The following is a 22068-nucleotide window of genomic DNA, read 5'->3' as shown; positions in this document are numbered from 1 at the left end:
AATAATATTCTACTGAGCATTATTATTTTTTAATACATACATATAACTGACATAAGCTAATGGGTTCTTCAACATTGAGACTAACAACAACTATTTGTTTAAAGTTTATTATTGACACTGGACCATTTGAAAAGATTTCAGAGGATTTCTGACATTTATCGTTGTTATACGTTACCAAAATAGTACACTACATTTCTGAGGATCGGAATCTAATTTTTTCATGTATACATCTAGTCTATTTAGCATGAAGGCATCTGCATTGTACTTCATCTTACCAACCATTGCCAACTTGTTCTTTGTTTCAGATGAAATGCTGGATGTATTGATATTAATTTTTCCATTAGCTCTTCTCACTGTTCTATAGTGTATGCCGCATGTGTATTGTATTGTTGTGCCTGTATCGTGTAGTGAAATAGCTTCATGTATATTCTTAATTTTGTTATGTAAAATTAAATAAATCGTCGAAATGCAAAGGGACCAACTAAAAGATTTTCTATTTTGAGATATAAACTCTCCTTGCTGCCTTTTGAAGAAAATAAATAAGATGTAATGGTAAAATAGACCAACCTCTAACAGCTCTACTTTCTCTATATTGATGAAAACCGTTACTCCAAAACAGATTACTTAGTTATTTTCTAAAACAGATTGGACCAATGTTATCAATACTGTAAAAATGGACCAACCCATATTTAATATTATGTAACACTAGTTAGCATAAAATGAAGAATTGACCAATCTGTAATTTTTTATGTTTTTTAGATGTTTTCTATTTGGGAGAACTATGCTAAAACATCCTAAAACACCAAATGTAAAGTGGGCTAACTTTGCTTAAAAAAACGGACTAATGGGGAATTTTTGAAAAGGGAAATCGAATTTAATGGTAGATGCAATTTTTACAAAAAACTGTATAACAAAAAATATTAATTTAACAAAAATTATCCAACGATTAAAATATTGCTGCTAATAAAAATATTTGCTTACATGATTTCTAACAAAAGTGACGACTTAAAACTTTACTCTTAAAATCTCAAAACATGAATTTTTGCGAATGAGCCAATTTGCGGTTTCAGTCATTCAATTACTCCTCTGTTGTCAAGTTTACAACAAGTATATTAATAAATCATGATTTGTTTTAAAATTTTTGTTCATCTTTATGTCTTAAGCTTTTTTGACAACTGAAGAATGGGATAGGGATAATTCCAGTCTTTGATAAGGTAATTTTCGATTGTACTTTATATTGTACCTCTATAACATGTATAACATAGACATAATTACATACCCCGTGTTGTGATATTGTAGCAGGAAACTTGTTGAGTAACAGCAACATGAGGCGACAATGTTCCATTGTGTCTTCACTGTGATCAGCCGCCACCAGGAGCAGTTCGTGTTGTACCTCTATAACATGTATAACATGGACATAATTGCATACACCGTGTTATGATATTGTAGTAGGAAAATTGTTGAGTAACAGCAACATGAGGCGACAATGTTCCATTGTGTCTCCACTGTGATCAGCCGCCACCAGGAGCAGTTCGTGTTGTACCTCTGTAACATGGACATAATTGCATACCCCGTGTTGTGATATCGTAGCAGGAAAATTGTTGAGTAAGAGCAACATGAGGCAAAAGTGTTCCATTGTGTCTCCACTGTGATCAGCCGCCACCAGGAGCAGTTCGTGTTGTACCTCTGTAACATAAGACATAATTGCATACCCTGTGTTGTGATATCGTAGCAGGAAAATTATTGAGTAACAGCAACATGAGGCGACAGTGTTCCATTGTGTCTCCACTGTGATCAGCCGCCACCAGGAGCAGTTCGTGTTGTACCTCTGTAACATAAGACATAATTGCATACCCTGTGTTGTGATATCGTAGCAGGAAACTTATTGAGTAACAGCAACATGAGGCGACAGTGTTCCATTGTGTCTCCACTGTGATCAGCCGCCACCAGGAGCAGTTCGTGTTGTACCTCTGTAACATAAGACATAATTGCATACCCCGTGTTGTGATATTGTAGCAGGAAACTTATTGAGTAACAGCAACATGAGGCGACAGTGTTCCATTGTATCCTTACTGTGATCAGTCGCCACCAGGAGCAGTTCGTGTTGTACCTCTGTAACATAAGACATAATTGCATACCCTGTGTTGTGATATTGTAGCAGGAAACTTGTTGAGTAACAGCAACATGAGGCGACAGTGTTCCATTGTATCCTTACTGTGATCAGCCGCCACCAGGAACAGTTCGTGTTGTACCTCTGTAACATAAGACATAATTGCATACCCTGTGTTGTGATATCGTAGCAGGAAACTTATTGAGTATCAGCAACATGAGGCAACAGTGTTCCATTGTGTCTCCACTGTGATCAGCCGCCACCAGGAGCAGTTCGTGTTGTACCTCTGTAACATGGACATAATTGCATACCCTGTGTTGTGATATCGTAGCAGGAAACTTGTTGAGTAACAGCAACATGAGGCGACAATGTTCCATTGTGTCTCCACTGTGATCAGCCGCCACCAGGAGCAGTTCGTGTTGTACCTCTGTAACATAAGACATAATTGCATACCCTGTGTTGTGATATTGTAGCAGGAAACTTGTTGAGTAACAGCAACATGAGGCGACAATGTTCCATTGTGTCTTCACTGTGATCAGCCGCCACCAGGAGCAGTTCGTGTTGTACCTCTGTAACATAAGACATAATTGCATACCCTGTGTTGTGATATTGTAGCAGGAAACTTGTTGGGTAACAGCAACATGAGGCGACAGTGTTCCATTGTATCCTTACTGTGATCAGTCGCCACCAGGAGCAGTTCGTGTTGTACCTCTGTAACATAAGACATAATTGCATACCCTGTGTTGTGATATTGTAGCAGGAAACTTGTTGAGTAACAGCAACATGAGGCGACAGTGTTCCATTGTGTCTCCACTGTGATCAGCCGCCACCAGGAGCAGTTCGTGTTGTACCTCTGTAACATAAGACATAATTGCATACCCTGTGTTGTGATATTGTAGCAGGAAACTTGTTGAGTAACAGCAACATGAGGCAACAGTGTTCCATTGTGTCTTCACTGTGATCAGCCGCCACCAGGAGCAGTTTGTGTTGTACCTCTGTAACATAAGACATAATTGCATACCCTGTGTTGTGATATCGTAGCAGGAAACTTGTTGAGTAACAGCAACATGAGGCGACAATGTTCCATTGTGTCTTCACTGTGATCAGCCGCCACCAGGAGCAGTTCGTGTTGTACCTCTGTAACATAAGACATAATTGCATACCCTGTGTTGTGATATCGTAGCAGGAAACTTGTTGAGTAACAGCAACATGAGTAACATAGCCATTATTATTGTGTGGTATAGATTACACTAAACCAAGTTATTTGTGATATGAAATAAGTAGTGGAAGAAAAAAAATGTAAGTGCTCCTCATTATACTAGTTTCCCTTTTTCAGTACTACCCATTGAAATAAGGGTTAAAAAAGAGAATCACCTTCTAATTAAAAAAAAGAATAAATAAGAGAGATTCAAACAACATTAATAGCCGAACCAATGATAGTTTTGGCATGACTCATGAGATTGAGACACATTTTCTGATGATCTTCATATACTGTACATGACAATTTTGAAGAATAGACACATCTATATGAAAAGTCAGGATTAAAGAATTGATTAAAAAATACAAACCTGGGGGCAGATGGTTGAACATATTGCAGAGGAAAGTCTGGTTATCATCAGGATGATCTGAACGCAGAGCTATCATCAGCTGTTGTATTTCCAACCACAAGCGCTCGTTGTTTGAAAATTGACGAAACCTGAAACAAATCCAATATGAAGATACCCTGAAATTAAATGAACTTTCCATACATTTCTAAATAGAGTATTCTTAGAAATGTAGCCTAAAAACCAATTAACTTTGTGCTCAAAAGGCCAGAAGCACTGGCCACACCAAAGTTGCAGATCATTTAAAATGTAATTTTTTTTATTTATTTACATTCTTTTTATTTACATTCTGTTGTACATTATCATAGAGATAAGAACAAGTGTCATGGAAGTCTAGTATAGAATATTTTGTCAAGTTAATATAAAACAGTTAGACTTTCGTTGTTATTAGTCCACTCATAAAATTCTTTCAGTTGGTAAAACGGATGCTCCAGAAACCAGTTCTTCAGTCTTTGTACAAACTGCTGTTTTTCAGTCTTTCTAAGGTGTTCAGGGAGGACGTTCCATAACTTTGCTCCTGCGTAGGTAGGTTTCTTCTCTGTCATAGTGAGTCGGTGGTGTACTGGGAGTTGGTAGTTGGTGGTATGCCTAGTATTGTAATTGTGATATTGTGCACCGGTTCTTGCTGCTTCAGGTGACTTAATATGGAGAAAGGTGATAGTTTCCAAGATGTAGAGATTGACAACAGTGAGACTTCTTAGATCTTTAAATGAAATCAAGAAATCAAGAAATCTTTATTGTTTTTAAGCACTTGACAATGCAATGGACAACATCACTTTTTCTTATATCTAAAAGGCCTACTCCTATCACACCTTTAAAATCCCATAATACAAGTGTAATGATTAGACAGTAAGTCAAAGTAAATGTTATATGTACATGGTTAGATGTGAATAACGCCACAATTTGGTCATTAAAAATAAAATAAAAGTAAAAATGGTTTTAGCAGCATCTTGTTAAATATAAAAACATATCTAAAACATTATATATAGAATAAATTAAATAGTAAATAAAAACAATAATATATAACAATAAAACAAATAAGAAGTAACAATAAATAGATAACAATGCAACAAATATAAATTTACAATAAAATAGGTTTAACAACAATAAATAAATAACAATAGATATAACTATTAACAAAAACATAACTATTAAAAAATTAAAGTACTAATATCACAGGTTAAGTAGTCATTTACAGAATAAAATGTATTATCAACAAGCCAATTACTCACAACACTTTTAAATCTACTAATGGACACATTTCATGCTTTTTCAGGAAGTTTATTAAAAAGTTTAATCTTCATATAGATAAAAGTGCCTTTGGTTTTCTCCAATTGAACATTCATCTGTTCAAGCATATATTTTTTTCTTGTACAGTAGGAATGTATTTCTTGTCTACTAATAAAACTGTCTAATTGTTCTTTGATACTAAGTAAAGTACAATAAATATACAGGGATGGAAGGGTCATAATTCTAAATTTTTTTTTAAATTGGGACACAAGAAACTCTATTGCCAACATTTGCAATAATTCTAATTACTTTCTTTTGCCAAATGAAAGCAGTTTTAGCACTAGTACTATTCCCCCAAAGTGTTACACCATATCTGAGCTGGGAATGGAAAAAGGCATAATATGCTGTGATTAACATTTCACTACTGATACTATACTTTAGTTTCCTGATAAGGTATGTAACCCTAGCTAATTTTTTACAAAGAAAACTTACATGTGCATCCCAATTTAACCGATTATCCATGTATATTCCTAATTGCCTAATAGGTTCTGTGTACTTACTATCAAGGACACAGTTTCCATCAAGAGTAAAAATTAAATTTTCTGTTTTACTATTATTTACCACCAGAAGGTTGGCTTTAAACCACTTAATAGCTTCAGTCATTGCCTGCTCCTGTTCTAAAATTAAAGTTTCCAGATGTTTATTGCTATTTAAAATAGTTGTATCATCTGCATATAGAACAGACCTACAAGGCATATTAAATGAAAAATCATTTATTGCTACTATAAACAGAAAAGGACCAAGTACTGAGCCTTGTGGTACTCCTTGTAAAACATTTTGGAAACCAGATACATCTTTATTTTGTGAAACCATCTGCCTTCTATTTTGTAAATATGATGAAAATAAACTTAATTCATTATTTTTTATGCCATAAAAATGTAGCTTTTTTACAAGCAGGTCATGAGGAATACAATCAAAAGCTTTACTTAAGTCAATTAAGGTAGTAGATGTCATCATTTTGTTTTCAAAATTCAGAATAACCTGTTCTGTTACAGTTTCAACCGCTTTTACTGTGTTTAAACATGGGAGAAAACCAAATTTCCCGGACAAAAAAGATTATTTACAACAAAAAAGTTATACAATTGTTCTTTGATACAAAACTCAAATATTTTACTAAGAATAGGAACTAATGAGATTGGTCGATAGCTAGAGGGGTCAGTCCTATCTCCTTTTTTAAAAATTGGCACTACTTTTGTTACTTTTAATGCTTGAGGAAATGTTCCTCGGTCTAGCATCTTGTTAAATAAATAAGTAACTGGCTCTAATACTATGTCAATGATGTCTTTCATAATTGCATTGGAAAAACCATAATAATCCTCACTTTTTGAGGTACTCAACCTAGATGTACAATATAAAACAAACATCATTTCTTTCAATATTTTTCCATTTAAAATCATTTTTTAATACACCCTTATTTCTTATGTACTTTTCTAAATATTCAAGAGCAAGGTTATTATCATTCTGCTGGTCAGAAGTATTAATTATATTAGAAGGTGAAAGTGTAAAGAAGTTATTAAAAGTTCTAGAATCAATAAAAGTTTCATGATTTTTTTTCTTCAACCTTTTTTTCTGTATTAATTATTTTCCAAGCAGCTTTACATTTATTTTTTAAATTGATAATATATTTCTCATTGAATAATTTTTTCTGTCTTTTAATTTCAGATCTATACAGATTTGTTGCTCTTGTGTACACATTTTTACATTGTAGTTCATGAACTGTACCCTTACTGTTCTTAAGCTTATCATACAATGCAACTACTATTTTCCTAATATTTTCCAATTCTTTTGTATACCATTTACTACTTAACCTATTAGTATTGTCACTATTGCCTAATTTAATATCTTTAAAAGGACAGCACACATTAAAAGTGCTTGTCAAGACAAAGTTAAAATAATCAAATGCTGCATCTACATTAGTAAAACGTTGTAGCTGTGACCAGTCTACATGAGTCAAACTTTCCCTAAAATTTTTAATAGCATATGGCGTTAACGTTCTAATGGTTGTAGTTGAAATACCTTTTTTTATACCTGTGTTTGGAGCACGAATTGTGTGAAAATTTGCACAAACTGCTGCTTGATCTGATAAATGAGGTTCAATAACATTACAAGTTACAGTACCCTTTTTTACATTAGTAACTATATTATCAAGGCATGCCTCACCCCTGTTGTTTTCTAGATTTAAGCAATGCATGTTGTGGGAACGCAGTAAATTGAAAAAAGAATCTACCTCGACATTACTTTTTTTTATATTGATATTAAAATCACCTGATATGATCAACTTCACTTTAGAATATTTTTTATTTATATAACCAAGTAGCTCATAAAAAAAACTTATGAAATCCTTAATGAGAGAATTTGGTGTTCGATAAATTGTTATAATGATAGCATTCAAACTAACTAAAAATATACCTGAAACCTCAAAAACGAAATCTACACATAAATGTTCTAATTCAATAGTTTTATACATTATATCTCTTTTAACATATATACTACAACCCCCTCTTCTAAGGGGAGGCTTTCGGCAATAAACACTACCTACACAAAAACCTGCTGGCACATATAACAAAGACTCTTCTGGACAAAGCCAGTGTTCATTTATAGTTAATACATGTATATTTAATTTATTTGACCATAGATTTAATTCTTCTAATTTATTTCTTATACATTGAATATTTAAGTGATAAACAATGAGGCATGAGTCCTTAGATTCTGGTGAGCTTCTACTTGTGCACTGTAGTTTTTTCCTATTGGTAGGCAGTTCCCTGACACATCATAAGTACCTGGAGGAGGAGGTTGCACATCTCGTAGGCCCAGACTGTGGTCAGGATCCTTCTTGGCAGTAATGGCTTTTGCTATTACTTCAGCTAACCACTTCTTTCGCCAAAAATTTATGTGGAGACCTTGACGAGTGTGTAAAGCTCTCTCTGCAGGATAATGGATGCCTGCAGGATTCCCTTTGCTGGAGGTTGCTAAGAATTCTGATTGCTCTCTTCTGATGGACTAGGAGACATTGCATGTTATTTGCTGAGGTGCCTCCCCAGGCAGCAATCCCATATCGAAGGTGACTTTCGTATAGGGCGTAGTAAGCAGTCTTGGCTGTTGCTGTGTCACATGTACTTTTTATCCTGCGAATTACACATAATACTGTGCTCAACGTTTTGCACAGAGAGTCTATGTGGTCTGTCCATGTAAGGCGGTCGTCAATTATTATGCCCAGGTACTTTGAAGTATCTGTTAACTCCAGCTCTGGTAGTCTCCCTGCAATTTCCTTGTGTCTTCCTAGGACCAGATGTTTAGTTTTATTTTCATTTACCACAAGGTCATTTCCATGGCTATATTGAAAAGCCATATTCAGAGCAGTGTAAGCAGCTAATTCAAGTTGATTTGGTTCTTTTTTACCTAGTAGGAGCACTGTATCGTCTGCATACATCAGCGTTTGTCCGAGATTTTGCATGAAGCTAGGTAGGTCATTTGTGTATAAAATGTATAAGACTGGTCCTAATACAGAGCCTTGAGGTACACCACACGTGATTGTGCTGTGGTACTGACTTTATTTGATGTGTTAAATTGTTTGAGGTGTGGTTTATTTCTACTATTTGGTTTCGTCCTGTCAGGTAACTTTTTATCCAGTCATGTGATTTTCCATTTATTCCTAAAGTCGTCAATTTTTCTAAGAGATGTCCATGACTAAGGCAGTCAAATGCCTTACTGTAGTCGATTAGAATGGCAGTGGCTGTGTTACCTTCTTCCAATTGGTCTGTTAAAAATTCCACCAGGCTAATAAGAGCTGTTGTTGTTGATCTTCCAGTCAAAAATCCATGTTGGTGGGGTGTCAGAAGTTGATTAGTTATTATGTGATGGAGTAATCTGTTTAGTACCAATTTTTCAATAACTTTGGAGAAGGTGGGTATTAATGAAATTGGGCTTGTGTAGTCCATCCTTGCTTAAATTTAGGGTACACTTTGGCTAGTTTAAGTGCTGTCAGGAATATTCCAGAATTAAAAGATTTATTTATTATGTTAGTTAAAGGCCCAATTAGTTCTTCTTTACAAACTGTCAAAAGTTTTGTTGAGACATTATCATATCCAGCTGAGGTTTTAGTTTTCAATGATTGGATAATTTGATCTATTTCTCTTCGGGTTGTGTGGTGCAGTATGAAATTTGGTATGTCAGGGTTTGGGGCTGGTAGGATTTTGTGGTTTCTTGGCTGTTTACTGTTTAGTATAGTATCTTCAGCTACGTTTATGAAAAATTTATTGAGATAATTTGCAATTTTTGTGGGATCTCTTATGAGTTTTCCCTGTACGTCTAGTGCTGCGGGAAGTTGCTTTTCCTCTTTTGGCTTTCTCTCTGAGTTTATAACCTGCCAGACTGCACTGGATTTATTATCTGCTGATGAAATTGTTTTTATGTTATGTTGGCGTCTAAGATGTTTTAGTCGTAGGTCGTTCTCTTTTTTTAGAAGGGCTACATTTCTTTTGTCAGTTTCATCTCCTGTAGTGTTATACAAATCTTGGGCTTCAGTGAATTGCCTCTTCAGATGAACTGCTATGGGGTAAAGTTTGTATGGCCCGCTTGGTCCTCTTTTTCAATTTTATTATAGGGCAAATTGAATTGATGGTAAAAGAAAGTGCACTGTTAAAGTTATTGTAGGATTCTTCTATCATTCGTATGGAAGACTGATGTCCAGTCTTGCTGACGGAGCAAAGTTTTTAAGTTAAGCAGATTTCTGTTACTCATGTTTCTGCGCTCAGTAGCAGGTAGGGGTGGTATGTGTTTATTCCATTGAATGGTGCAGAGCTGACCAGTGTGATCCGAGATGGCCGTATTTATGACCTCAACATGAATCTTTTCCGGTTCAAGGTTAGTACAAACACAGTCAATGGATGTCCTTGAAGTCGGCATTATCCTTGTAGGTGGTTAAGTCAAGACGATGGATGTTGTGACTAGTCAGGATTTCATTCGTTAAAGTGTAGTCATTCTTTTTGGTCAGGCTGTCAATGTTAATATCACCCATTATCAATACTGGTTGGTTCGTTGGTATGCTTTCCAGTGCTTCAGCTAGATTTCCAGGCTGGCTTCCAGGTTTCCATTTGTTCTGTAAACTCCAACAAGAAAGAGATGGGACCTACCAAGGGTAATCTTAGCAATAGGTATTTCACATACCAATTCTGTACTGCAATTGTATGTGTCAATTATGTCAACATGATGGTTTAAAGATTCTTTTGCAAATATAGCAACTCCTCCCTTTTGGTGGTGTTTCCTACAGTATTCGGCAGTGAGTATATACCCAATAAGTCTTGTATTTTGCAGTGATTCAATTTTTTGTCTATGTTCTGTAAGGATCACAAAGTCTGGTTTTAATTAAAAAAGAAGGGTGTTTAGGTGCTCTATTTTGTTGGATATCCTGGCGATGTTTTGGTGTAGGAAAGTGAGGGTTCTTTCTTTTGTCTGTTCTTGTGCAGGTTGTACATTCTGTTGTGATGTGCAAACATGTTTGTGATTAATGGTTTGTTCAAGGAGATAATTTGGATTGTTTATTGGTTCTTTGATGTAATGAGGCATTTTCTGAAAACTCTTGATTTGTATTTGAGATTTCCCATTTTCCGGTGAGCAGGGACTAAAAAAGAATTGTTTACTTGATGTTTGTTGTTTGAATTGGATTCTTCCATTCTAGTTTCAGGAATAGATCTTTTGGTTGTAGATAAAGAGAATGATGGTGAAAAGTGTACTTGGTCTTTGTAGATTTTGTCTATTATCTTATAATATTCAATATTTTCAGCAAAAAATCCCTCAAATGTTTCATTTGGTGCTTTAACTCTAGCTGTGCAGGGTGGTGTCTTTATAGGTTGCTTAGGGGGTTTGTTCAGATTTCCAGCTTCATTTATTGAAGATTTTAATGAATCTTTCTAATACAGATAAACATAGATTTGGGAAATTTAACTCTTAATACGTATATTGTTAACAAAGATACGTAAATAAAATGTTATAAATTAGGCCTTTACAGTTATGTTATACTCAGACATGAACTATGTAACATTTTTTTTATAGAATAAAACCTTTAAATACATACTTATGTGTTGTCAAGAATAGTTCGCACACGTTTTCTAGTAAAAGTTTCTAGGTTTCTATCACTTCAGTATATAGGCCCACTACGTGTCATTTGTCTTATCTGCACAGTCAATGTTTAGAGAAGAATTTTTAGGCTAATTTAAAATTTACTGCTTTACTAAAGAATTACTTTAAAATAAAGCTGAGTAATAGGTTTCAGCATTCATTCATTATAAAAATAAGAGAATATTAGAAAATAACTGCTATGTTTAGTGGCCAGTGGTGCTGGCCTTACGAGCTATGGGTGTATTATATTTTGGCCAGTACAGCTGGATATATGAGCTGAGATAACATTACGGAAATAATTAATCCACGCTTCCAATAAAATGGTGGCGGCCAGTAGAGCTGGCCATACAAGCTCCAAGGACAAATTATAAATACTGCCTTCAAGTGTGTAGGTCTAATGAGAATCACATAATTTATTTTATTACTCGATTAAAATTAATGAACTCAAAACCAAAATAATTGCAGAAAGAAATAAAAATAAAATAAAATAAAATCACTTAGGAGATAAGTTTAATTTAGTTTGATTTCGACACACTCCAAAAAAATTCATTAATATGCCAGTATAAGAAATGTTTTAGCTCACAATAACAGGTAAGAAAAGATTAATTAATTTATGACTTACAAATTTCTGAAGCATTTTGAAGCTTCCTTACAATTGTTTGCGCCTTTCTCTATTTCATAAGCTTCAAACTGAAACAAAAACAAATGACTATATACCAATCTGTATCATTGTGACACTAACTCTGGATGCATACAAATAATTTAATAGTTGAATTGTTTTGAGGTAGTAATCTAAAAATCTATAAATATCACAGATGTACTTAAATTTATTCTATGTCATATACACACCAGTAATTTGGGGAAAATAGTATAAGTACATGAAGATAATATTTTATATACTAAACAAGAATTCTAAAAAATATATGAGTCTGTCTCTTAAGATTTATTTGAGAACATACTATAAATACAATACATACAATGGCAATAAGATTTTTTATTTATGTATTTAACCCTTTTACTGCCGACGTCTGACATATCGGACGTCGGCATTTTTGCCGAAAACGCCAACGTCCGATATGTCGGACGTCTGTTTTTTTTTTATTGTTACTGGCTACTGTTATGTTCAAATGCCGAAATATTCGGTATTTTGGTTGTTTAGGAGGAAAGGATAATGAAAGAAGCCATTTGAAGAACTTTGGATTTCTATTTTCGTCGTCTTTGACTAGAATTGACGAACTACCTAGACAGCTGTCAAAACCAGATGATCGGGTTAGATTACTGAAATCTTCGTTCATTGTTGTTGTTTACAATGTTATCGAAAGTTTTTTGAAGTGTTACTTTTGTTGATCAAGGATAAAATGAGTAAAAAGAGTTACATTTAACTCTCCTGTGAGTGAGGGAACAATAATTAACAGTCTAATCGATGGTGGTGTACAAGAGCAAGACGAACTGAGTGACGATTTCCTTCAGAATTTGTCAGATTCATATGCCGATATTAGTGTTAGGGCTATTGATGACAATCAAAGTGATGTGGATGACACTGATGACGATCCTGACTATCTTACCATCAGACAATGAGGAGTTATTAGATAGTGAGGGGGATGTGGCACAGATAAGTTTACCTTCAACTTCCACTGGTAGGCCTAGAGGAGGCCTACCAGTTTTGGGAAAATCCTCATAGTGCAGCTATGTTTCAAGGTAGCACCTTCAAATTTGGTATATGTTCTAAGCAATTGCTCTAGTTTATAATGATATCATGCTCAAAATTTTAGTATAATTTTAAAAATAAATTATCAGATGCCAAACACAATTTTTATTTTTTTATTTATTTTTTATTTACATAATTTTTAAAATTAAATAATGAGTTTGTTTCAAATTAAAATTTCTTTTTATTATTTAAAAAACAGCATTTAAATACGAGTAAATAAAGTAAAAATTCATGCAAAATCTAATGAAAAATAAAAAAGATACAGCATTTTTTTGTAAATGAATGCACAACAGCGATTTTCCCCCTTGGCAATTTTGACTGGTACGATAAAAAAATGGCCGGCAGTAAAAGGGTTAAGATATTAATGTAATTTAAAGATTTTTTAAGGTTAGGCCTATGGAAATGTGGCTAAAAGTTTTCTCATTTAACAAAAAGACCATATCAGTTAAAACTACATCAATTAAAAATAAACGTAGCTGAAGAAATTAAGTTTTGATAAGAGACAATTAGTTTTCTACCAATATAGAAAGGAAAATATAAATTATAACATAATTTAACAATCCAAATAGATATCTTTCAAAATTCATTTCTTTACCAAGATTAACTAAAAAAAACGTATTACCAAAACTGAAAGTGGTATGATTTATTAGCTAAAAATATATCTCTGGCATTATAATTCCTTTGAAAGTGCCAGTAAGTGTTTATTAAATTAATTAGTAGATAAAATACATTACAATATTGGCATTTTTACTGAATTCACCAAGAGAACTATTCAACTATATTGAAATAATGAGTCAACTGCAAGGTTGAGGCACCGATAAGTTTACTACAATCAAGTCATACAATATTTATAATTTCTTAAAATTTACTAAGATACCACAGCTTTCAGCAACACAATTCTAACACATTCACTGCTAACATCTCAGAACGGAGACATGCCCAAACTTTCTCCGGTGCTGCCGTCTCTGATAGGAGACCTTCGGCCATCGTTTTCTATATACATTAACATTTTTTAGCATCCCAAATCAGTTTCAATAATTTGTTAGTAGTGAAAACGTTAAACTATTCGCGGCAACCAAGATGAGCACTTTAAAATAAAACTGTATTACACTTTATTTCACACAAAGCATTGTTTTACACTAAATGAATCCAATTATTTGACAAGACAAATTAATAGCAAATATTTATATTTACCTGAATAGCGAAGTTGTTTCGGAACAACGTAGTAGCAGTCAGAAGCCAGGCTTTGGATTTGTACTTGTCTACTTCAAAATACTTCTTGGCCATGGATATCAGGTACTGTTCCGGTGACAGTTCCATTTTCATTATGATGTTAGAAGTCACCTGCAGTTCAAAAAATAATTTTTTTATAATTATAAATTAAATAATTCACAGGCAAACAAATTGTATACAATATTTTGTACCAAGATTAGCAATGCCTTAATTTTTTCTTGAATATTGGTGATAAAAATAGTGATTTTTGTAGGCTATTGTAACAATGGATCGTGCTCAAAAACTCAAAATAAGTGAGTTTAATTTTGTTATACTGTTTTCTTATGGTCAATTCAACCTAATTCATCAATTTTAAGTGATGTAAATAAATATTAACATATTTTGTAAAACTGTGTATTTTATTGTAAATTTGAATTTTTTCTGATTGGTACGCGTTATTATATTTTATTTTATAAATTTGGTATTATTCCATATATTTGGACACAGTTTATGGTTTTCTAAAACTACATAAAATTTCCCATCAGATGGAAACCATAGATTTATAAATTTGGATATAATACAAGCTTTGAAACACATTTTATACTTTGCTGTTTGAAAATTTTTCGCAAAAGTTTTGAGTAATGACAAAATGAAACTTTTTTCGACTCTTCAAAAAAAAAGTTATGGAATTTATTTTACTACTGCTGTATAGTTTACTTCATTCTGAGTAATAAAATATGCAATATAACATGTATTGAAGTAAAACTGTATTAGTAAAACTTTTATTAGCAAACTCTTACATATACACCCTATTTTCACAATTTATGCGCGTCGCTGCTTTTTGTTATATAGTGTTATTATAGTTTCATAAATTTGTATAATGCTTATGTGTTTCTGAAACTAGAATAAATTTGACATAAAATGGCTATCTCACTTTTATAGTTTTCTTACTATAACTTGGTTTGCTAGGTATGGTCCTCCCCAAATTAAAAAAAAAATGTAAATTTTGAATTTCATGGAAAAAATTTTTTAGTAAACATTTTTTAAGGCCAAATTTAAATACTAATATTATTATATGTTTAATTCTGAACACAAAAATATATACTTCTATATATATTACTTTTAATTTATATTTTTAAAAATTTTTTTTAAAAACCCTTGCACGAGGCTCGAAAACATGCCGCCACTACAGGAAAAAATGGCCGCCACTTGGAGGGTTAAAAAATGGTTTAATCTACAATTCTTAATATAAAAAAACAAATGTTTTAATATTTGTATATTTGGTCATCATAAGTGCAGTGTTTCTCAGGAACATAAAATAATAAAATTTTCTTCAATTCTATTTCAAGACCATGGTAATATTTAACTCACACCTAAATCTTAAGAGTAAAAGCTAGTTAGCTGTCTGAGGCTCCACATTTAACCCATTAGCCACTCAAGTCTCCTGCACCTAACCTCTTTGTACAAATCCAATTTAATATGCAGAAATGCAAGGGTTTAACAAAACTCTCACTAAAAATTCAATGTTATTGCTATTTGGTTAACTAAGCAATTTTTTTTTTTTTTTTTTTTTAGCTAATGAAACAGGCAACACAACACAATGCAACTTATAAGCACGTGAATAATATACATATTTTTATTTCCAAATTAATGTTTAATAACTTGAATTTTTTGAAATTTTGAACAAGAAATTTTGTTTAGTACAAAACATAGTTATAATCCAAGATATTTGGTACAGGTTAAAAAAAATTAAATCTTTATGTGGAAAATGTTATTTCATTCATATATGTAGAATGTAGAATCTTGGAGCATTGGAAAAAAGGTTTATTGTACTATCACTAGTATAAACAAATACAACATTTTCCAATATAATTTTTTATTTTGTGCTTTTGATTGGTTTCTAATTACTAAAAAATTACATTGGAAAATGTTGTATTCGTTTATATCATTCATATATCTTTATTTTGGTTAATTCTACGTAGATTTTTATAAAACACTACATTTGTGTTCTTCTAACACAAATCCAAGCAAACCAAAAGGCGCAAGGGTTTCTTAAAACACAAAATATGAAATTTTATAATGATTTGGTTGGCTGAGTTACTGTTTTTAGCTAATGAAACATACCATGTTCGCAAAATTCAAACTATAATTCACCGTAACTACAACAAAACAGAAAAGATATCAACCAGTACTGTCTTTGTTTACTCAAATCATAAACTATATTGTAGAAACATGCGTCAGTGACATCCAAAAATAAAATACAAAGTTTTACAAAACAATACAGCCATCGATTATATTAACTGAAATAAAAAAATTAATTAAATTCTAGACAGTTCAATTACGTAACTGGCTAGAAAAAGTCCAAAAATTAAGTAAATCAAGTATTATACCTTAATACACACTGTTTTTTCTGGGGTTAATACATTTCTATATGTACAGTACGTGTTCTTTTGTTTAACTGTAATACATAAACTTTATTATTTGAGCCCACAAGACTGTTTAAAAATATATTTAATAACATGTGTCGTCATTGTACTTTCTTGTGATAGGTTTTTTTGGTACCGCCCGCCATCACGAGACGGTAACGAGATGTGATTAATAGGTTAACATGGGAATAAAATTTAAAATTACATTATAAATAGGAAATCTCCTAAAATCCATGAATATTTCACTACAGAAACTTAGATTTAAGTGTCTAAATTCTAATGAATTGTTAAAATTTGAAATACTATTAGCTTATAATTTATATTCAGTATAGATTTTTCCATAAGACACTTGACAAGCAGCCAACTAGCATGAAACGGTTTATAGTAGTCTAGTACGACACTAAAAGGGTTACAATGATTCTTAAGATACTACCTAGCCTGTTATTACATTTTAATAGAAAAAGTAGGAGTTCACCGAAAAGCTTTAACGTTTCCTAACAGAATAAAGCTAGCAATTGAATATAAGATATTTATTGTATTGTAGGATATCTGAAAAACAATCTACAGCCCCCTTTTACTAATAATACACAATTTAATTTATCATAAATGTTTATTGTGAAAACTAAAAAAGTGCTTTTAATATGAAAAGGTGTTAACAAGTAAAAATTTAAAAAGAGACAGAAAAAGTGTGAGAAAGCTACTGTTAACATTGCCAGAGTGATAAGAAAGTTCCAAGTCCAAGTGTTATTACTGGCATGCAGAATCAGTAAATTCAGTCCTATGCAAGTCTATTACAGATTATAAATGGATAAAAGTGTAAATTTATGCTTACATTATTTAATTGACCCAATTCTCTATAAGATTGGAGTGCTAATGTGGTCTGAGCTTCAATTTAGGAAGATCTTGAGGGATATTTGTCTTTTTGTACAGAAAGTTAAAACCGGAAGTCATATCCAGTGTATATTCTGTAAATTTACATGGTATGTGTCTTGTTGAGGCTCTTTTGTATTTGTTAGAAAAAAAGAAAGTTGTTTCTGTCTATAATTATGAACTCACTGGTAGACTCATAAAAAGATTTTCACTGTATAAAACCGTAACTATTATATATCATTATGCAGCGTATACATGAATTGTTGGGCCATATTATATTTTGAGAAAAAGAAAGTTTTTACCATCCAAATGCAAATCGATCTTAACTCACTTGTAGCCTTCTAACATATATCTCAGGTTATAATACTGGAAGTATTACATTTTATTTTGGAGTCTATATTGTTTACTTTCGTGTGGGGCTTGTACCTTTTTGGAAGCTTTCTATACTTTTTAATACATAAATTTATATTTTTAATTTTTTTATGATTTTAAAATCTTCTACCAAAAATAGCCAATCATGACTTGCGTGGATTATGTTTCTTTCAGCTCCTTTTCAGTTGTAACTAGCTATTAATATAAATGTTAAATTTATATTTAGGGTAAATATTAAGATCAGCGACTACCGCTCCGATCGCCGTAAGGTTTTTCGTACTAACACAGGTTAACGTAATTTCACCGAAAAAAATAGTCCTGATTATCGCTAACACATAAAAACCAGCTTTTCGGCAGTAAAATGTTGGCAATACAAAACACATAAATGACAAGATTTTCGACTATCAAACTTAAAACAATGGCCGACCATGGTCGTTTTGATGAGTTGACAGTAGTCACGTGACAAACAGGAAAGTTTCTGATTGGCCGGGCGGGTCACGTGACCTATAGGACGGCTTCGATTGACCGCCAGACGTAAACAAAGAAACCCACATGGACAAGGAATAATTAGTGAAGTTATTGACGTGGCGTGCGATGGTTCTTGTCACACGCTAAAAAGACCTTAGCTTGCCTATTCAAAACTCAGATCACGCGATGCTTGCCCGCTGCGCAGCGCTTCGCGCTGCTTGCTCTTTTAGAAAAAAAATTAACTCGAGCTTGCAAAGTCCAAGCCCAGATCACGCCATGACTGCTTACACATACAAAACTCAGACAGAACTAACGCAGGTTTCATTACAGGCAAAAGGTAGTCTAAGGGGCGCGCGTTTATCACTGATAAGACGAGTTTATACTAGAAGTAGTACCTGGACTACTGCCCTACGAACTAATAAGACAAAAAAAACGAATAAATGCAATGTCAGTCAGGTTTCTCAAATTTTATTTTTTCCAAAATTTTTTTTGAGGGGGGGAGTAAACGGCTACGGCGATAATCGGAACTACTTTTTTGGTGAAATTACGTGCCCTAACGAACTAATAACACCGAAAAAAACGAATAAATGCACTGTCAGTCAGGTTTTTTTAATTTTATCTTTTCCAAAAATTTTTTTTTGGGGGGGGGGGGAGTAAACGGCTACGGCGATAATCGGGACTATTTTTTTCGGTGAAATTACGTTAACCTGTGTTAGAATGCAAAAAATTACGGCGATCGGAGCGGTAGTCGCTGAGCTTAAGATTTACCATATTTAGTTATGTAATGGTAAAAAGCCCGGTATTTATTTACAATAGCGTGACCATGGAAAATGGACTTTTTTTCATGGGTTGGGCATTTATAGCCAAGTATTATTATCACAGGTGCATATAAACTGGGGGAAAGTATATTATTGTGTTATATTGATGCCTTTCGGGCATTATTGCGTTAAGGAGCAGTTTTCAGAGGATTTCAAAAAATCGTAACTCCTTTGATTTTCATTGCCGACGAATTTTTTCTTAACTATTGTTTTCAGGAAAAAAAATGAACATACCTTTCCATGGTCACGTTATTGTAAATTGATACTAAAAGCCCATATATTACTTTATTTGGCGTACAGTTTAGATTTTTAAGTTTATAGATTAGGTTTCAATGTCTGTTTAAAAAACTCTCTTCTTGCTTCGGTGATTAGTGAGGAGTGGTTATGAAATGAGGTAGAGGAAATAGGACAGAACTCTTTGGTAAAGTCCAGTGGCAATTTTTACACCACTAAACTCAAGAAAGTAAGCTTAACTTACTGAATTTGTGAAGTGAAAATACCCTACTAGTAATTATGTTTATGATTAGGCCTGCTGTATCAATTTCAATTATCCTTCTACTATAATATATTGAAAGGTAAATTGTAGAAGAGGAAAATCCATAATGAAAATGTCTTAAAAATAAGGAACCAGTCTAGGCCTAATCATTAACAAAGTTGACACTAGAGCCTCTTACCTATAGTGCACTGCAGGCAATTAAGTTAAACAGCGCTGAAAGTGGTGTTAACTGAGCTAATTGTATAACTGAAAACCTAATTATTAGTACATAACACTTTATCTTTGAAATTAACCACAACCCTACAACCACAATGTTCAATATCCAATGTCTTCAAATTACACGAATAAACAAATTAGGCTGAAGCAATTGAAGTTAAAAAAATAATCATGTTTATTATAGTAACGAACAATCAATGTATTATTATTATAATTGCTGCTCAAGATAGGTTATTAAATATAAAAACAAAGTTTCGGCCGATATAACTTCAGTCAGCAAACAAACACTTTTTTTTTTTTTTTTTTATCTTTTTGTTCTTTGTTATGGCTAATAGGCTGCGTATGGGCCTCATGATGCCTCATGACTAGAATCTATGGTTTCGATGTAGTCATGTTAATTCAGCGCTAGTATTAATTATGTATACACATGATAATCGAGATATTAATAAATACATTGAATGTTTGGTAATACATGTATGTTTTCAGTAGTGTACTGTAGTGTTTCGTTAGTCTCACTCAAAAGATGGGAGTTTGGGAATCTAAGGAATAATAGGTGGGAAGATAGGAAATGGTGGGGTGTTAGGAGAGCTTCTCGCCAGGGGCCCATCAGGCATTCCTATCCCCGAAAGGAAGGGCCTCGGTTGTTGAAGTACCTAATTGTTCCCAAGGTTACATGTATGTAGTATGTTGATTCCTGTTGTGTATAATTCAGTTTAGTTATATCCTTCGTTTAATTGCAACTAGAAAACTATTTAGTTCTTTGAAATTGACTATCATTGGTTTGTAATACCTACATAAGTTCACATTATTTAACCCAAATTGTTTACTAATTAATTTGAAATTTGTGCTTCTAGCATTGGTCATTTGCCGGGCATCTGAAAAATATATGCTCTAAAGTTTCGTTATTACCCAAAGTACATTCTTAAGCATAACGGAGTAAAATACTTACCTATAGTAAAAAGACTACTATTTGTATTAGCATGTCCAACTCTTAATCTAAGTAGGTTAACTATCTCCCATCTTTTAAACTTGACATTTTTGAACCAACTTTGTTTTGGGACTGAATCTACAATTTGTTTGTACATTTTGACTTTATTTGAACCTAAAAAGTATTCATTAATTTAGCATGGTATAGTATTTTTTGATACGCCTTAAAAATCGTCAAATGGTATGTTAAATTCTACAAGTCTGATGCCATCTGTTATTGCTTCCTTAGCTAAACTGTCCAACTTTTTCGTTTCCAGCGATTACCTATGTGACCCGGTATCCACTGTATAATGTATATTTTTTTCTTTGTCACTAATATTTTCAATAAAAACTATTTTTGTTATAATAATACTTTGATTATCATTATTCGACCCCTCCATGCTTTTTTCTATGGCTATTACTGCAGCTTGAGAATCAGTTAAGATTATAAAATCGTTGTTATTTAGATTATCTTATGTGTTGAATACTTTTCAAAATTGCTACTAACTCCGCAGTATAACTTGAAGAGTACTTATTTAAAGTATATTTGGCTGAGATATTAAGTTGTGGTATCCAGAAGGCAGAGCCAACCCTTCTACAGATTTGGATCCATCTGTGTAAACACGAATGTAATCTTTGAAGGTTATGTTTAGTTTGTCTCTTACTATTTGTTTTGTAACATTTTCATTTTGTTGGTTCTTGATAATTTTGTTGTCTAGTATAAATGCATTACTGGTAGGTTTACCTTTTCTATTTATTAAGAAGAGGGGTTCATCAAAATCCCAAATATTCTTAAATACTACATCAGTAATTATGTTTATATTTAATCTGACTAATAATATTCAAGGATTGTAGAAATAAAGGGACCCTTTGTTTGCCCAATATTGCATGTCCAGTATATATTGAGCTAAGATACATTAAACTTGTATAAGCAGGGTGATTATTTTGCGAAAACTATTTTGTAAACTACCCTATCGGCTAGTAGCTGTCGCCTTAAGTTTAAAGGCATTACAGATGTTCTGCATGTAATGTTACAATAGGGGAAGATTTAAAAGCCCCAAGGGCAATTCTCAGTGCCTGATTTTGTAAATTATCAATCTTATTCAACTCAGTTTTAGTGCTATGTCCGTAGAGGAAACATCCATAATCTAGCTTACTTCTTATCCACACTCTTATAAATCTGTAATATAAATTCAGGGTGAGCTCCTGAGTTCTGCAACTGACAGATTTAAGGATATTCAAGTCTTTCCAGCATTGTTGAAGAATACTATTGATATGAGTCTTAAAAGTTAGCTTATTGTCGATGTATATGCCTAACACTTTTAATTGTGTCTACTACAGGTAAACACTGATCTTTTATAAAGTACTGTAGATTAGGGTCATTATTTTTTTTTT

At 32.9% G+C, this 22068-nt stretch overlaps 1 protein-coding gene across 2 annotated transcripts in view; it reads right to left on the bottom strand.

Annotated features, from left to right (window-relative positions):
* Window positions 1–3056: 3056 nt before the first annotated feature.
* The window catches only part of LOC124374319 (integrator complex subunit 10-like), a 31712-nt gene continuing 12700 nt past the window's right edge, over window positions 3057–22068 (bottom strand). The window contains exons 1-5 of one of the 2 annotated variants that reach the window (XM_046832554.1): window positions 19670–19980; window positions 14024–14173; window positions 11744–11811; window positions 3679–3806; window positions 3057–3247 (exon numbers count right to left, since the gene is read on the bottom strand). In XM_046832554.1, coding sequence (XP_046688510.1) covers window positions 3072–3247; window positions 3679–3806; window positions 11744–11811; window positions 14024–14155 — 504 coding nt within the window. In that variant the 5' untranslated portion in view covers window positions 14156–14173; window positions 19670–19980 and the 3' untranslated portion in view covers window positions 3057–3071. Of the gene's footprint in view, window positions 3248–3678; window positions 3807–11743; window positions 11812–14023; window positions 14174–19669; window positions 19981–22068 lie in introns of those variants that run through there. The other variant, XM_046832555.1, reaches the window with a different exon arrangement.

Source organism: Homalodisca vitripennis, unplaced genomic scaffold (genome assembly GCF_021130785.1).
Source record: "Homalodisca vitripennis isolate AUS2020 unplaced genomic scaffold, UT_GWSS_2.1 ScUCBcl_7837;HRSCAF=15676, whole genome shotgun sequence".
Classification (NCBI taxonomy): domain Eukaryota; kingdom Metazoa; phylum Arthropoda; class Insecta; order Hemiptera; family Cicadellidae; genus Homalodisca; species Homalodisca vitripennis.
Note: the sequence above shows the minus strand (reverse complement) of the source record. Positions and strands in the feature narration are given on the sequence as shown.